General features: G+C 45.5%; 1 protein-coding gene across 1 annotated transcript; it reads left to right on the top strand.

Annotated features, from left to right (window-relative positions):
* Positions 1-496: 496 nt before the first annotated feature.
* LOC136578286 (fucolectin-4-like) lies at positions 497-10,667 on the top strand. The gene is made up of 3 exons (XM_066578229.1): positions 497-1,573; positions 2,821-3,103; positions 10,421-10,667. Exons 1-3 carry the CDS (start codon positions 1,333-1,335, stop codon positions 10,575-10,577), a joined length of 681 nt encoding a protein of 226 aa, XP_066434326.1. The 5' UTR covers positions 497-1,332; the 3' UTR covers positions 10,578-10,667.
* The last annotated feature ends 4,057 nt before the right edge of the window (positions 10,668-14,724 follow it).

Below are 14,724 nucleotides of genomic sequence, written 5' to 3' on the forward strand. Positions count from 1 at the left end.
GGGCTCTCTATATGGAGAAGGGAGGCCTTTTGGGCCCCCTAAGGCTCCTGGGCCTGGGTGCAACTGCATCCCCTAGAGTTACGCCACTGCTCTCAGCTATTAATGGAAACTGTGGTGTCCCATAGGGAGACACCTGACATATATAGGGAGCTGGGAGGGCTAAGTGATGGCTTGTCACGGTGGCACTTACCAGACTCCTTTCCCTGAGGGATAACCTTCTGTTTCCAGGAGCAGAACCTTACAGATAACGTGGCCTCCAGGTCTGGTGTCATCTTGTGGAGGAGCAGAACCTTACAGATAACGTGGCCTCCAGGTCTGGTGTCCTCTTGTGGAGGAGCAGAACCTTACAGATAACGTGGCCTCCAGGTCTGGTGTCCTCTTGTGGAGGAGCAGAACCTTACAGATAACGTGGCCTCCAGGTCTGGTGTCCTCTTGTGGAGGAGCAGAACCTTACAGATAACGTGGCCTCCAGGTCTGGTATCCTCTTGTGGAGGAGCAGAACCTTACAGATAACGTGGCCTCCAGGTCTGGTGTCCTCTTGTGGAGGAGCAGAACCTTACAGATAACGTGGCCTCCAGGTCTGGTGTCCTCTTGTGGAGGAGCAGAACCTTACAGATAACGTGGCCTCCAGGTCTGGTGTCCTCTTGTGGAGGAGCAGAACCTTACAGATAACGTGGCCTCCAGGTCTGGTGTCCTCTTGTGGAGGAGCAGAACCTTACAGATAACGTGGCCTCCAGGTCTGGTGTCCTCTTGTGGAGGAGCAGAACCTTACAGATAACGTGGCCTCCAGGTCTGGTGTCCTCTTGTGGAGGAGCAGAACCTTACAGATAACGTGGCCTCCAGGTCTGGTGTCCTCTTGTGGAGGAGCAGAACCTTACAGATAACGTGGCCTCCAGGTCTGGTGTCCTCTTGTGGAGGAGCAGAACCTTACAGATAACGTGGCCTCCAGGTCTGGTGTCCTCTTGTGGAGGAGCAGAACCTTACAGATAACGTGGCCTCCAGGTCTGGTGTCCTCTTGTGGAGGAGCAGAACCTTACAGATAACGTGGCCTCCAGGTCTGGTGTCCTCTTGTGGTCTCCTCACTGACCTTGCCTAATGGTCATTCCTGCACTGGTGTGTGAAGTTTTGTATAATCCAAAGTAAAGTTTCAGTCACTGCCGTTCCCAGTGATTGAGGTATTCAAGCATAACCGTGTGTGGACTCTATTTCTACCGCCGGATAATCAACGGTGATGGTGTCACAAGTGACAACTTCAGTCCACTACCTCTATACAGGTAACCACTGTCCCAGCGTTGCCTGGAAGAGACCTAGCGGTGCCTTTGCTCAGGCTGTATGTGTCCCTCTGGGAGTTTGGTAGAGCCACTGACAAGTGCCATCTCTACCCCGCCAGCTTCTCAGCGTGGGCCTTGTGTCTTGGTTGCTGTGGGATGTTACACTTATACAGAGACACGCTACAATGAGCATTTGTGTCCCTCTTCTTCCTCCAGGATGGATCTTCTGATATCTCTGCTTCTGCTTGGATCTCTGGGTCTGACTCAGGCTCAAACCCTGGGATGTAGTCCTCATTCTGGAGGTGAGATTATATCTATACACAGGAATGTAATATATCTGTGCTAGACATAGTAACCTAAAGTTAGTGGGGGCAAAGGGGTTGGATGCCCTGGAGGCTCTTCTACTGCATCCAACAGGGTCAAAACTTGTATCATTTATTAGCTATATACAGTTATCAGATCTGCCATGAATCTGGCAACCAGTGGGAATTAAAATCCAGCAGTGCACAATTGCCTTACACCATGCAATCTGTGCTGTTGCCCTGTAGTGTCACAATGTCTTGCTATTGCTTTTATATTCATAAGGCTGCTTCCACACAGGCAAGTGGTGGGACGTGTGATATCGCAGCTGTCTTGTGGCGATAACGTGACTTTTGTGGTGCTACAAAGTTGTGTGACTTTGTAGTACGACGTGCAAGGGGGGGGGGTGTAATATAAGCCCTAGCTTCATATAAAAAGCGCCTACATCACTTACGAAGCACAGTCTGACTCCGCTGCCTGTGATTGGCTAGGCGCTGAGGTGCTTAGCGAACCAGAGCCAGTGGACGATGAACCAATCACTTTCATCTCTTCTGGCCAGGAAGAGAACTGCTGGGGACCAGGGAGAAGATGTGGTGGAGTTGACAGCGATCCTTAGGTGTATTTAGCTAGGGTTTATTTTAGGGCCTTTACACTTTTTTTTTTTTTTTTCTCACTGTAAAAGTTGCATCACACGAAAAAGTGTGTTCGTGCAATGCAACACTTAAAAATGCTCCATAGAGAAATATGGGCTACAAAACCTCACAAATTGTAGCTGTATACAGCATGCTGCAATTTTGTAGTCTCGCAATGTCTCGGGCTCAAACATTGCTCATGTAGAAGATCCCATAGGAAAGCATGGGCTCTAAACACATGCAATTTTTGCCGCATTGCGACAATCACCTGTGTGGAAGCGGACTAAACCTCAGTGAAGAGAAACTTCTTGATGTAAACAAGATTTAGGAAACTCCTTCCTGTGTAGAAAAAAAAAAATCCATTATTTGGGTCTGCAATGGTGAAATGGGGTGGGTTTCCAGATGTGAAACTTGGAATGCATCAGGCAGCACCATTTCTTCCTGACCTCATCTGTGGATCTATATTTTAAACTTGCTGGCCTATTTACCTTCATTTCTCATTTAATATTCCTTCTTCTGATGCTGATTGTGATTCAGGAGGAGGAACAGATGTCGGGGCAACAGACATTGGGCCTTGCATCTCGACTTCATATAACTGAAACTTCTTATTTCCTCAGTCAACAATCTAGCGCTGAAAGGTGTCGCCACCCAGATAAGTGACTTGCAGCTTCCGACAATGGGATACGCACAATATGCCATAGATGGTGTCAAAGACACAACTTACAAGGATGGATCCTGTACTCACACCACTCAGACATCAAACCCCTGGTGGCAGGTGGACCTCAAGAAGTACCACAGTGTATCAAAGGTTATCCTAACAAACAGGCTGGACTGCTGTTCGACAAGACTGCTGGGAGCCCAGGTCCGAATCGGGAACTCCCCTGACAACAACAACCCAGTGTAAGTGCACATCAAGTAACAAATACTAATGTTCCACTCTTGGTATGTTCCCACAGGGTGGAACAGCTTTGGATTTTGTCTCTAAATTGTGTTCATGTCTGATTTCAGTAGCATCTGCGCTCTTCTCACCTTTCAATTCTTCATGTTATCAGCGCAGCCTTACATCCGGTGGCCTGTTGGCAGCTCACTAAAGGCTGCCAATCTAAAAGGCTGTGCTGATAGTGTGAAGAATAGGGAGATGATGGGAGTAGCTGCTGAAGTCAGCTGCAAATGCACAGCTGAATCTCGTCAATTTTTGCATCATTGGTGCAGATTTTGGATGCAAAAATGCAGTACAATCTGCCACAGAAATTATGCAACACTTCTGACCTGTGGCAACATGCCCTTAGTGAGGCTTTGAATGGGATGCCTATAGCTCCTGTGCTTTCACACAGCATTGAATGATTGTGGAGCATGCTGAAGATCTTTCAGCCTACCACCTCCATTCCCCGCATATTGTCATTAATAGATGACTATTTCTTTATACGGAATATATGAAGTCTGGTACCTCTTACTGAGAACAATAACACTTAAAGGGGTTGTCCCGCGCCGAAACGGGTTTTTTTTTTTTTTCAACCCCCCCCCCGTTCGGCGCGAGACAACCCCGATGCAGGGAGGTAAAGAAAGCTCACCGGAGCGCTTACCTTAATCCCCGCGCTCCGGTGACTTCTCTACTCACCGCTGAAGATGGCCTCTTCCTCCGTGGACCGCAGCTCTTCTGTGCGGTCCACTGCCGATTCCAGCCTCCTGATTGGCTGGAATCGGCACGTGACGGGGCGGAGCTACACGGAGCTACACGGAGCCCCATAGAAGACTGCAGAAGACCCGGACTGCGCAAGCGCGGCTAATTTGGCCATCGGAGGCCAAAAATTAGTCGGCTCCATGGAGACGAGGACGCCAGCAACGGAGCAGGTAAGTATAAAACTTTTTATAACTTCTGTATGGCTCATAATTAATGCACAATGTACATTACAAAGTGCATTATTATGGCCATACAGAAGTGTATAGACCCACTTGCTGCCTCGGGACATCTCCTTTAACGTTCTAGCTTGTTAGCCATTAAAACGTATCATATCTACAAGATTACCTGGTTTCTCATACTGAGAACAATCACACTTTACTCTGAGGACAGGATACAGTTCCCCCAACACACAGCAGGACAATAAGGTCCCTGGGACATTCACATGTTCCATGTCCAATGTTGTGTACCTGATCTGGTGCAGTAAATGTCCTGAGGGTGGGGGCTCTATATCGGAGAAACGGGACAAACTGAAAGTCAGGATGAGCTCTCATCACTACTCAACTGGAGAGGAAAAGACAGAATTACCTGAGGCAAAATATTTTTTGTGGTTACAGACTTAGCAGAGCAGATGAGTTATCATACTGAAGGGCAACTCCAAATCACAGAAGAATTTGGGAGTAGAAATGTATGGCCATGTTTGATACGCTCAAGAAAGGAATGAACCTCAGCCTGGAATTCTTGCAGAAATTGAGAATATGAAAGGTCTGAAGGAGTTCAAGATGGGTGTCCTCTTCCCAATTTTTTTTGTCCTCCTTATAAAAATTCAGAAGTTGATTGTAAGAATGCTACAGATTTAGTGTTTGCATTTCCCTCCATGGGCAGTTCAAGTAGAGATAACAGACACCATAAAACTGTCACATTCCCCTTCCATGTGCAGTCCCCCCCCCCCCCCCCCCCCCCCCACACCCGCCACACACACCACTTCTGCATTTGTATATTATAATTGTATGCCATCCAAGCCATTTTCACTGTAGCCTGATGAAGGATCAATAAGAGCCTGAAAGCTTGCTGTAACATCTATTTCCAGAGCGCCATTTCGACGTATGGAGGTTGCCCTCTGACCCAGGTAGGGAAAGGAAGAGTTTAAAAGCGCCTCCCTTTCCACCATGCTTTAGTGTCTTCCTGTCCCTACGGTGGGACAGAGGAGCAGCTCCAGACAAGCTGCGGAGAAGAGAACTTTTTTTTTTTTTTGTCCCCGGAGGGGTAGAGGTCGGGGCCGCACACTCATGAGTCCCTGCATCCCCGACCTGCGCCGCCGACGGAGCCGTAAGTCGCCTCAGCAGCGCTGGTCTCCCTCGCGCGGTTCGCATGTTCGGCCCGCCGCTGCCACGATGGGATAGTTCCTCCTGGCAGGGGAACGGCAGCGGCGGCCTCCCTAGTCCTCGGCGCGCATAGCGGTGACGTCATCCGGCGTGGTGACATCATGCGCTCAACGTAGGGGGCGTGGCTACCGGCGAGAACCCGGAAATGGCGCCAAATTTGAAAATCCTCCCCATATAAGCAGGCTAAACTCCATGGAGGATCCTGCTGACTGCCAGACAGTGTATGTGAGTATGTCTACCCGCGACAGCTCAGCACGTGAGGGAGAGACTGATACCCTACCAACTGTAAGTAGGCTATATGCCAAAAGGAATGAGCAAAATGATCACTTGTACAAGTCGGATGCATATATGTTCCCCCTCTTTCTCTTCCCTCTCCCCCACTCTGCATGGGTAGATGGATAAGGAAGTTCCAGAGAAAACGGACCCGAGAAAAAAAATCAAATAAATGCGTCCTCTGCAACAAAAGGCTCGAGGAGAGCTATAAAAAGCCCCTATGCGAGGAATGCACAGGGAAAATACTTGCAGAAGAAAAAGCGGCGTTTAAATCTGATATCCGCTGCATGATCAGGGAAGAACTGCAGGCTTCCATGGCGTCCCTTCCCCAGGCTCAGCCAGGTCCATCACGAGTCCCTAAAAGACCAAGGCAGACCGAATCGGCGAGCTCAATCTCCGGTGAATCACTGGAGCTCCTATCCGAAGGAGAATTAGAGGACCCACCAGTTCCTATAGAAGATGAGAGAAAGTATTACTTCTCATCAAGCGACATTGCGCACCTCATGAAGGCGGTGAGGGAAACAATGCAAATAGAAGAGGATAACCCGCCTAGGACAATCCAAGATGAGATGTTTGGCGGCCTCCGGTCCAGGAGAAAGACCATGTTCCCGGTCAATCAGACCCTGCAACAAGTAATTGCAGACGAATGGCAGGAGCCGGAAAAAAGGATAACTGTTTCAAGAGAAATCCGAAACCAGCTCGTGTTCGCTACCGAGGATGTCCGCCTGTACAGGGAGACCCCTAAGGTGGACATCCGAATAGCAAAAGTAGCCAAGAAGACCCTCTTGCCCTTTGAGGACACTTCCCAGCTATCCGACCTGATGGATAAAAAAATCGACGGATTAATGGAGAAAGCCTGGGAGGCAACATCCCTCACCATTGAGGCTAACATGGCCTCAACTTATGTGGCCAGATCCATGGTGCTATGGCTAAACAGGCTAGAAGCCTCTATCAAGGATCGGGCCCCCAGAGAGGAGTTGGCCAGCTGTCTCCCCCTCCTAAAAAATGGCTACCGCCTTCCTGGCTGATGCATCAGTGGAGACGGTGAGATACGGTGCAAAAACCGGAGTCCTCAGCAATTCAGTGAGAAGGGCATTATGGCTGAAGTCATGGGCCGCAGACATAACATCTAAAAACAAGCTCTGCGCCATCCCCTTCCAAGGGGAATACATGTTTGGGCCCGTCCTGGACAAAATCCTGGAGAAAGTCGGCGACAAGAGTAAGACCCTGCCCGACAGACAACCTTTCAGGAAACCATCCTTTCCAAGGAGGACATGCCAGTCACCTCCCGAAGTGAAAGGGAAGACTGGAAGATGGTCGTACCCCAAGGGAGGTCGGGGTAAGGAACCCTCCCCTGAACAAGCGGGGTAGATTAGCGGGCTATCTAAGCCAGTGGCAGGGGATAACATCTAACCCCTGGGTACTCCGAATAATTGAAGCAGGGTACCGAATTGAGTTCCACTCTCTACCCCCTAGGAGATTCCTCATAACCTCCCCTGGGTCCCTACAGGAACAAGGGAACCTCATAAAAGGTGTACAGGAACTCAAGGACCTAGGGGTCATTACACAAGTCCCTGATCACAAAAGGGGTGAGGGATTCTATTTCTCCCCTCCCCCACCCTATTTCTAATCAAAAAACCAAACGGTTCCATTAGGACTATCTTTAGCCTTAAAGCCCTAAATAAATTTATTTTGTACGAAAAATTCAAGATGGAAACAGTAAGATCTATTGGCTCACTAATAGACCGAGAGTGTAATGTGCACCATAGATCTCAAAGATGCAGATTACCACGTCCCAATAACTGCAGCCCATCACAAGTACCTGAGATTCGCTCTGCAGGAGGGTGACAAGATCCAACATTATCAATTCACGGCCCTTCCATTCGGAATCTCCACTGCCCCTCGGGTGTTCACAAAAATCATAATAGAGATGGTAGCCTATTTCAGGCGGAACCAGATCCGTATATTTCCATATCTGGATGACTTTTTGTTAGTGTCAAGGACAGAGAAGACCATACGTATAGACCTATCCATGGTCTTGTCCACCCTAAACAGTTTAGGGTGGATAGTCAACAAACAGAAGTCCGACCTGAACCCTGGTACACAGAAGGTATACCTGGGTGTATTACTAGACTTCCACATCCAGGAATCCTGGCTTCCATCATCTAGGAAGGAAGACCTCATCCAAAGAGTAAACTCCCTCTGTCAGGCTACAACGGTTTCTATTAGAGAAACAATGAAGGTGCTGGGCATTCTGACAGACTGCATTCAGATAGTCCCATGGGCACAAGACCATACCCGACAACTACAAGGATTTATCCTTGCCACCTGGGACAAACGGCAGACATCCCTGGATAAGAAGGTGAGCCCCTACGCTGGTGGACCTCGCAGAGGAACCTAAGCAAAGGTACCTCCTGGTCACAAGAACCTACTGTACCCATCACCACAGATGCCAGCAAAACGGGATGGGGAGCGCAAGTAGCCGACCTAAATCTACAGGGAATCTGGGACCTCCAAGTAGCTAAGCGCTCATCCAATTTCAGAGAATTAAGGGCAATCTGGGAGGCCCTTCAGGCAGCAGAACCCCTTATAAGAGGAAGGCATATCAAAATTCTAACCGATAATATGACAGCTGTCATTTGTTCGTCACCAGGGGGGAACGCGACACCCACACCTGCAACAACTGGCGACAAAGATACTCCGCTGGGCGGAATCCAATGTGCTGTCTCTCTCAGCGATCCACCTAAAAGGGTCCACAAACGTCGCTGCCGACTTCCTGAGCAGACAGAGCATTCTTCCAGGAGAATGGGGACTGAACCAGCAAGTCTTCAACCAACTAATCTGCCAGTGGGGAGAACCACAGATAGACCTGTTCGCCACGAAGAAAAATTCAAAGTGCCGGGACTTTTACTCGCTGAATCCCAGAGACAATCCGTGCGGGGTAGATGCCCTGTCCCAAAGCTGGGACATGGACCTAGCCTATGCCTTCCCCGTTCCCACTGATCTCCCGCACCCTCAGGAAAATCCAAACCAGCCGGGTGTCAGTCATACTAGTTGCCCCTATGTGGGACAAAAGGCCCTGGTATCCCCTGCTAAAAGCCTTGACTATTCGGGGTCCACTCCTACTACCAGCCGTGGAAGATCTCCTGCTCCAGGGCCCGCTAATATACCTGGGGGTCGGAAAATTGAGTCTAGCAGCATGGATGCTGAAAGCATGATACTGCGTGGGAAGGGACTCTCCCATAATGTAATTACTACCCTGACAAAAAGCCGTAAACCTATCACGACAGCCATCTACGATAGGTTATGGAGGAAATTCACAGATTTCTGTAAAATAGAGCCAGGGAAAATCCCAGGGATCGACCTATCTGTAATCCTGGAATTTTTACAGGCAGGCCTAAAGAAAGGCCTTAGCCCTAGAACCCTTAAAGTTCATACAGCAGCACTAGGGTCCTACCTAGATTTCCCTTTGGCAGAACACCGCTGGGTGCGTAGGTTTCTCAAAGGGGCAGAACGGCTTCGACCCTTTGTTAGAGAAACTTTCCCTACCTGGGACCTAAATATAGTCCTAATTAGTTTTTGCCAACCCCCCTTTGAACCCCTCTCACAACTCTCCCTGAGACGACTCACGCTAAGTTACCCTTTTAGTCGCTATAACTTCGGCTCGGAGAATAGGGGAATTACAAGCGTTATACTGTATTGAACCATACATGGTAATACAAGATGACAGGATTACCTTCAAATTGGACCCAGCCTTCCTACCGAAGGTAGTGTCAAATTTTCATAGGGAGCAGGCGATCACTCTGCCCTCCTGTCAATCCCCGCAATGAAAAAAGAACTTCATAGCCTAGACGTTAGGAGAGCTGTTATAGCGTACCTAGAGGCCACCCGCTCTTTCCGTAAAAATAACCACCTCTTTATCCAATTTCAGGGGCCGGCAAAAGGAAAGACGGCATCTAAGAGCACCATTGCGAGGTGGATCAAGACCGCCATCCAAAAGGCATATAAAGCCAGGGGTCTCGCTCCTCCGGGGAAAATTAGAGCCCACTCCACACGCTCTCTCCTCTTGGGCAGAAAAAGGCCAGGCGTCTGCCGAGCAGATTTGCAAAGCAGCCACCTGGTCTAGCATACATACATTTACTCGACACTAGAGGGTTAACGTCCAGTCGGGCAAAGACCTAGGCTATGGATGAAAAGTCCTTCAGGCAGTAGTCCCACCCTAGAGCCACGTATAATTTGGTATACCCCATACGTAATGGGGACGTCAGGATGACGCTCTGGAAAGATACGGATTACTTACCGGTAGTCCCATTTCCAGGAGTCATCACGACGGCCCATAGTTCCCTCCCTTTTAGTTTAACTCATGTTTTTCAAATGTAAATATGACCGAATAAAGGTAAAATTTGGTTTAGTAAACATTGTCCACCGTAATAATTTGTAAGTCACTAAAGCATGGTGGAAAGGGAGGTGCTTTTAAACTCTTCCTGTCCCTACCTGGGTCAGAGGGCAACCTCCATACGTAATGGGGCCGTCGTGATGACTCCTGGAAATGAGACTACCGGTAAGTAATCCGTATCTTTTTGTTAGCCATTGACAGTAGCCCTGTCAGAATATTTGTTCTGACTTCATCACATCTTTTTACAAAAGAGCTCTACTTTTAGTCTCCTATTGCATCGATCTGGTGTGTGGGTTTTTGTTTCCCTAAGCGCAGGGGTTGTTTTGGCTATAATGTCACATCTAGTGTGCCTCCCATGTTCCACACTTTTATTAAAAAAAAAAAAATATATATACAGTTTCTGGTTTTGATTAAATTTGTCGTACACATGAAAAACATGGCAGGTTGAGCAGCTAACTACAATGTCTTGCTGGTTTCTCCTCCAGGTGCGGCACAGTCACCAGTCTTGCATCTGCTATCTTGCCATTCTGCTGTAATGGGATGGTAGGTCAGTACATCAGCGTGGTGATCCCAGGACGCTCAGAGTACCTGACGCTGTGTGAGGTTGAAGTTTATGGGGACCCAGTCAAGGGCTGCTATTAGCAACCATCAAATCTTTCCTTCGGACAACGATTGGTTCCTTCTAGAGTTTTCCATTGTATGAACACTTGTTTGAAGTTGAAAGGTTCCTGATGCCAGCATTTTTGCAAACTCCTAAATAAACTCTTTATTTGCACCCTCAAAGTCTTAATCTTTTGGAATCAACAACTACACAGACAATAATACAAGGGTATAAAATACTCAATTCACATATTGCTGGCAGAAGGTTAGGGGGATTTGATTAATACTCAGGTGCAGAATTGACATCTACAGAATCCTTTGTGTGAACAGGGTCCTAAGGAGCTGGAAACAATTGGTCTTTGCAATAGAGGGAAGGGGGATGTGACATCGCAATCTCATATTTTGTATACAGGGGTATAACTTCCTGAAGCTCTTTGCTATGTCGTAGGTTATGAGTACACAAATTTTTATTTTTTTTCCCCTGAAGGTCAGGTTGCCACACAAAACTAAGTATCAAAAGGGGTAGAATGGTGGAGTTGGAAGGCACCTCTGGGGTCATCAGGTCCAGCCCACTAATCCATGCAGGATTCACTAAATCATCCCAGACAGATGTCTGTCCAACCTCTGTTTTGAAGACCTCCACTGAAGGAGAACTCGTCACCTCCTGTGGCAACCTGTTCCATGCATTGATCACCCTCACTGTCTGATAATCTGTCTCCTCCCTTTTTAGTTTCATCCCATTACTTCTAGTCGTCTTGTGCAAATGACAGCTTGTCAGATATTTGTAGACAGCTATTAAGTCTTCTCTCAGCCTTCTTTGCAAGCTAAAGATTCTTTAACTGTCCCTCATAGGACATGATTTGCAGACCGCTCACCATTCTGGTAGTTTTTTGTGTGTTAGGTTAGTGTTTCCAGATGAGGTCTGACTAAGGAGTAGAAGAAAATAATTGCCTCGCTCTAGACCAGGGGTCCCCAACTCCAGTCCTCAGGGACCACTAGCAGGTCATGTTTTCAGGATTTCCTCAGTATTGCACCGGTGATATAATTATTGTCTGTGCCTCAGACATTGCCACAGGTGTTCTTTCCATAGGATATCCTGAAAACATGACCTGTTGATGGTCCCTGGGGACTGGAGTTGGGGACCCATGATCTAGACTCATCTGGTGTATTATAAGAAAGTTCCACTTCAGGACTCTGCAGTGACACAGACCAAGCACAGACTAATAAAGATAGATCAGCAGGGAATAACATGGTGGTCAACAGTGGCTCTACTGCTCCCCATCTAACATGGTGAACATGCTCTGTGCCAGTAGACCCCATGCAGAGTGGTTAAAAAAATAAACAGCTGTTGTGGCCTGCTACCCATGGAGTCAGGTAGGGTAAGTTGTTATAACATAATTTATCTCCAAAAGAAAAACGGAGCCGGTTGAGTGTTTTTTTTTTTTTGTTTTTTTTTAACTTTGTTTTTATTAAACTCTGCCATTACATATCCCACTTAAAGAAAAAGCTGGAGGACGGATTTCAACTCGTAACAACGGGCCTTGGTCACCTAAATAAACATCCATTCCTTCCTTAAATAGAAAGTGTAATCAGAATCACACGCTTCAGCTAAAGCGTAACTCTTCATGGACTAAACTCTTATAGATATCTCTATAGTACAAAATGGTTAGGATATATTGGAAAGTTGTACAAACATAAGAATCAAGATATTAATCTTAGATCATTCATCACTGTTACTATATATTATATAAATGGCATTGATTTATATATAAATGCAATATAATATGTACATGTATACATACAAGGTATAAATGTGTTTGAAAGGATAAAAATATTACCACAGTTGTTACAGGATACAGTATGTTGCTATAGCAAAAAGAGAAATTTATGGGAAAAAAAACCGCATCTCACCTTTCTCTAATAAATTAGATTTGATATTTAAGCCCTCAGGGTGGCGGGTACATAGAGTTTAAACTCCAGAAAGCCTCTTTTTAAATCTAATTTTGGTCTATATTGAGCTTTCTGTGGTTTTTAACTTTCTCTATACCATAGAATGAAAAAGAATCCGTATTTCCTTCATGTACCTGGATAAAATGTCATGGTGCACCTGAACAATTCACTCCACTTTTGATCTGTGTAAGGTGGCCACTAATTCTGACTTTGATTTTCTGTGATGTGCAGCCTACATATTTAAGATATTTGTTACACGATATAACATAAATAAATTTGCTAGAATTGCAGTTCAAGTAACTATTGATTTCATATCTTTTGCAATTGCGACTATTAAAATGTTTTCTGTGCCTTATTACATACATCACACCAGGGCATGCCACATTTGAAAAAACCCTTCTGATATATCCATTCTGGAGTATTTTTAACAGGATTTTGGAAAAAGCTAGGAGAAACAAGATTACCAAGGTTCTTATTCCTTCTGGATACGCATAACGCACCTTTTTCCAATATCCTGTTCAAGGACTCATCTTGTTGTAGGATAGGGAGGTAATGAAAAACAGATCTCTTATTTTATGAAAATCTCTGCTGTAGGGGGTCGAGAACACAATCTTATCACTATTTAATTTTCTCCTTGATGACATATCTTCAGTATTAAAATAATCTGCGCAAGGGTGTTGAGCAGCTTTAGATAGAGCTTTCTGTGGGGTACATCTTTATATCCCCATTTAATTTTTCAACAATAAATTCTGTTGCTGTGTTAAATTCTTGTTCTGTAGAGCAAGCTCTTTTAGCCCGTACAATTTCTCCGTATGGTATAGCATTTTTTACATGCTTAGGATGGGTACTTTCAGCGTGCAAAATCATGTTCCCTGCTGTAGGCTTATTATAAAGACATGTATCTATGCCTGCTGTGTCCAAATGACCCCTCAAAGTGAGATCCAAAAACGATAGCTCCTTCTCATGATGGTCACAGTGAATTTTAGGTTGAATTCATTATTATTAATGTAGTCAGAAAAATCTCTCATCCTTTTATTGTTTTCATCCTCCGAAATATCTGCATTGACCCAGATAATAACGATGTCAATATACCGTGCATACCACACCACATGGTCATAATATGGGTTGCATCTAGAATAAAAAATAGATTCCCACCAGCTCATTGTCAAGATTGCAATGGCTGGTGAGAATTTTGACCCCATTGGGGCTCCTGCAATTTGTAAATAATATTGTTCATCAAAAACAAAAAAATTATGTTCAAATAAAAACTGAATACATCTAAGGATAAATTCTTTTAATGCAGGAGAATAATTGCTGTATGTATTTAAATGAAAACCAATGGCCTGTATGGCCATGTGGTGTGGTATGCACGAATAGAGGTTGACTACATCACAAGTAGTCCATTGATATCCTCATTTCCATGTTATATTCTGAGCAAATTGTAGCACATTTTTACTGTCTTTGAGGTAACCTGGAATGGTATTAACCAAGGCTTGCAGGGATCGATACACCCACGAGCTGGGAAGCTCACAGGGTGAATCAGTCCCTGCAACTATGGGTCGGAGGGGAGGGGGAAAACCCCCCCTTATGGAATTTGGGTAGTCTGTGAAATATGGGTATAGCAGGATTTTTGGGGCAGAGATATTCCACCTCTCTTTAAGTATTCCCCCCTCTACTCCCTCCTTCAATAATTTGGATTAACTACATAAACACTCTCTAATAGGATTAAATTTCAACTTGCGATATGTATTAGAATCATTCAAAATGTTTTTCACTAAATTTGAGTAAAGGTCCGTATCTAACACTACCATATTACAACCTTTATCGAAATTTTTTCTTGTCAAGTTTTTGTTGTCTGATATTTTTTTCAATTCTTTTGTTTTACTAGTGGAGAGGTTAGGATTTCTATGCTTTTTTAAATTTATTATCCTCATGTAATTTCATTAATTCCCATTCTAAAACATATTGGAAATCATCCATTACTTTACATCGTGCATTCTTAGGATAAAATGTTGGATTCTTAATTGGAAATACTATGTTATTTATTAAATCGCTCTCCATAGGGGTAGATCTATTTTCACTTTCCAGACATTGTACGTCTATCAAAGCCACAGTAGCCTTGAAATCTTTTTCCATAAATTGATTTATTTCAGTAAGGAAAATGGTAGAGACAGCGCCCTGGGATTCAGATGAAGGTGATCAAAAAGCTGTGAGATAATCAATCCACCTGTAATCCACA

This window comes from Eleutherodactylus coqui, chromosome 9 (genome assembly GCF_035609145.1).
Source record: "Eleutherodactylus coqui strain aEleCoq1 chromosome 9, aEleCoq1.hap1, whole genome shotgun sequence".
Lineage (NCBI taxonomy): Eukaryota > Metazoa > Chordata > Amphibia > Anura > Eleutherodactylidae > Eleutherodactylus > Eleutherodactylus coqui.

Excerpts from the sequence above, each read along its gene's own strand:
- LOC136578286 (XM_066578229.1), top strand. The coding sequence starts at position 1,333 with ATGTGTCCCTCTGGGAGTTTGGTAGAGCCACTGACAAGTGCCATCTCT. Across the intron at positions 1,574-2,820 it reads ATGTAGTCCTCATTCTGGAG|TCAACAATCTAGCGCTGAAA; the intron begins GTGAGATTATAT and ends TTATTTCCTCAG. Across the intron at positions 3,104-10,420 it reads CCTGACAACAACAACCCAGT|GTGCGGCACAGTCACCAGTC; the intron begins GTAAGTGCACAT and ends TTTCTCCTCCAG.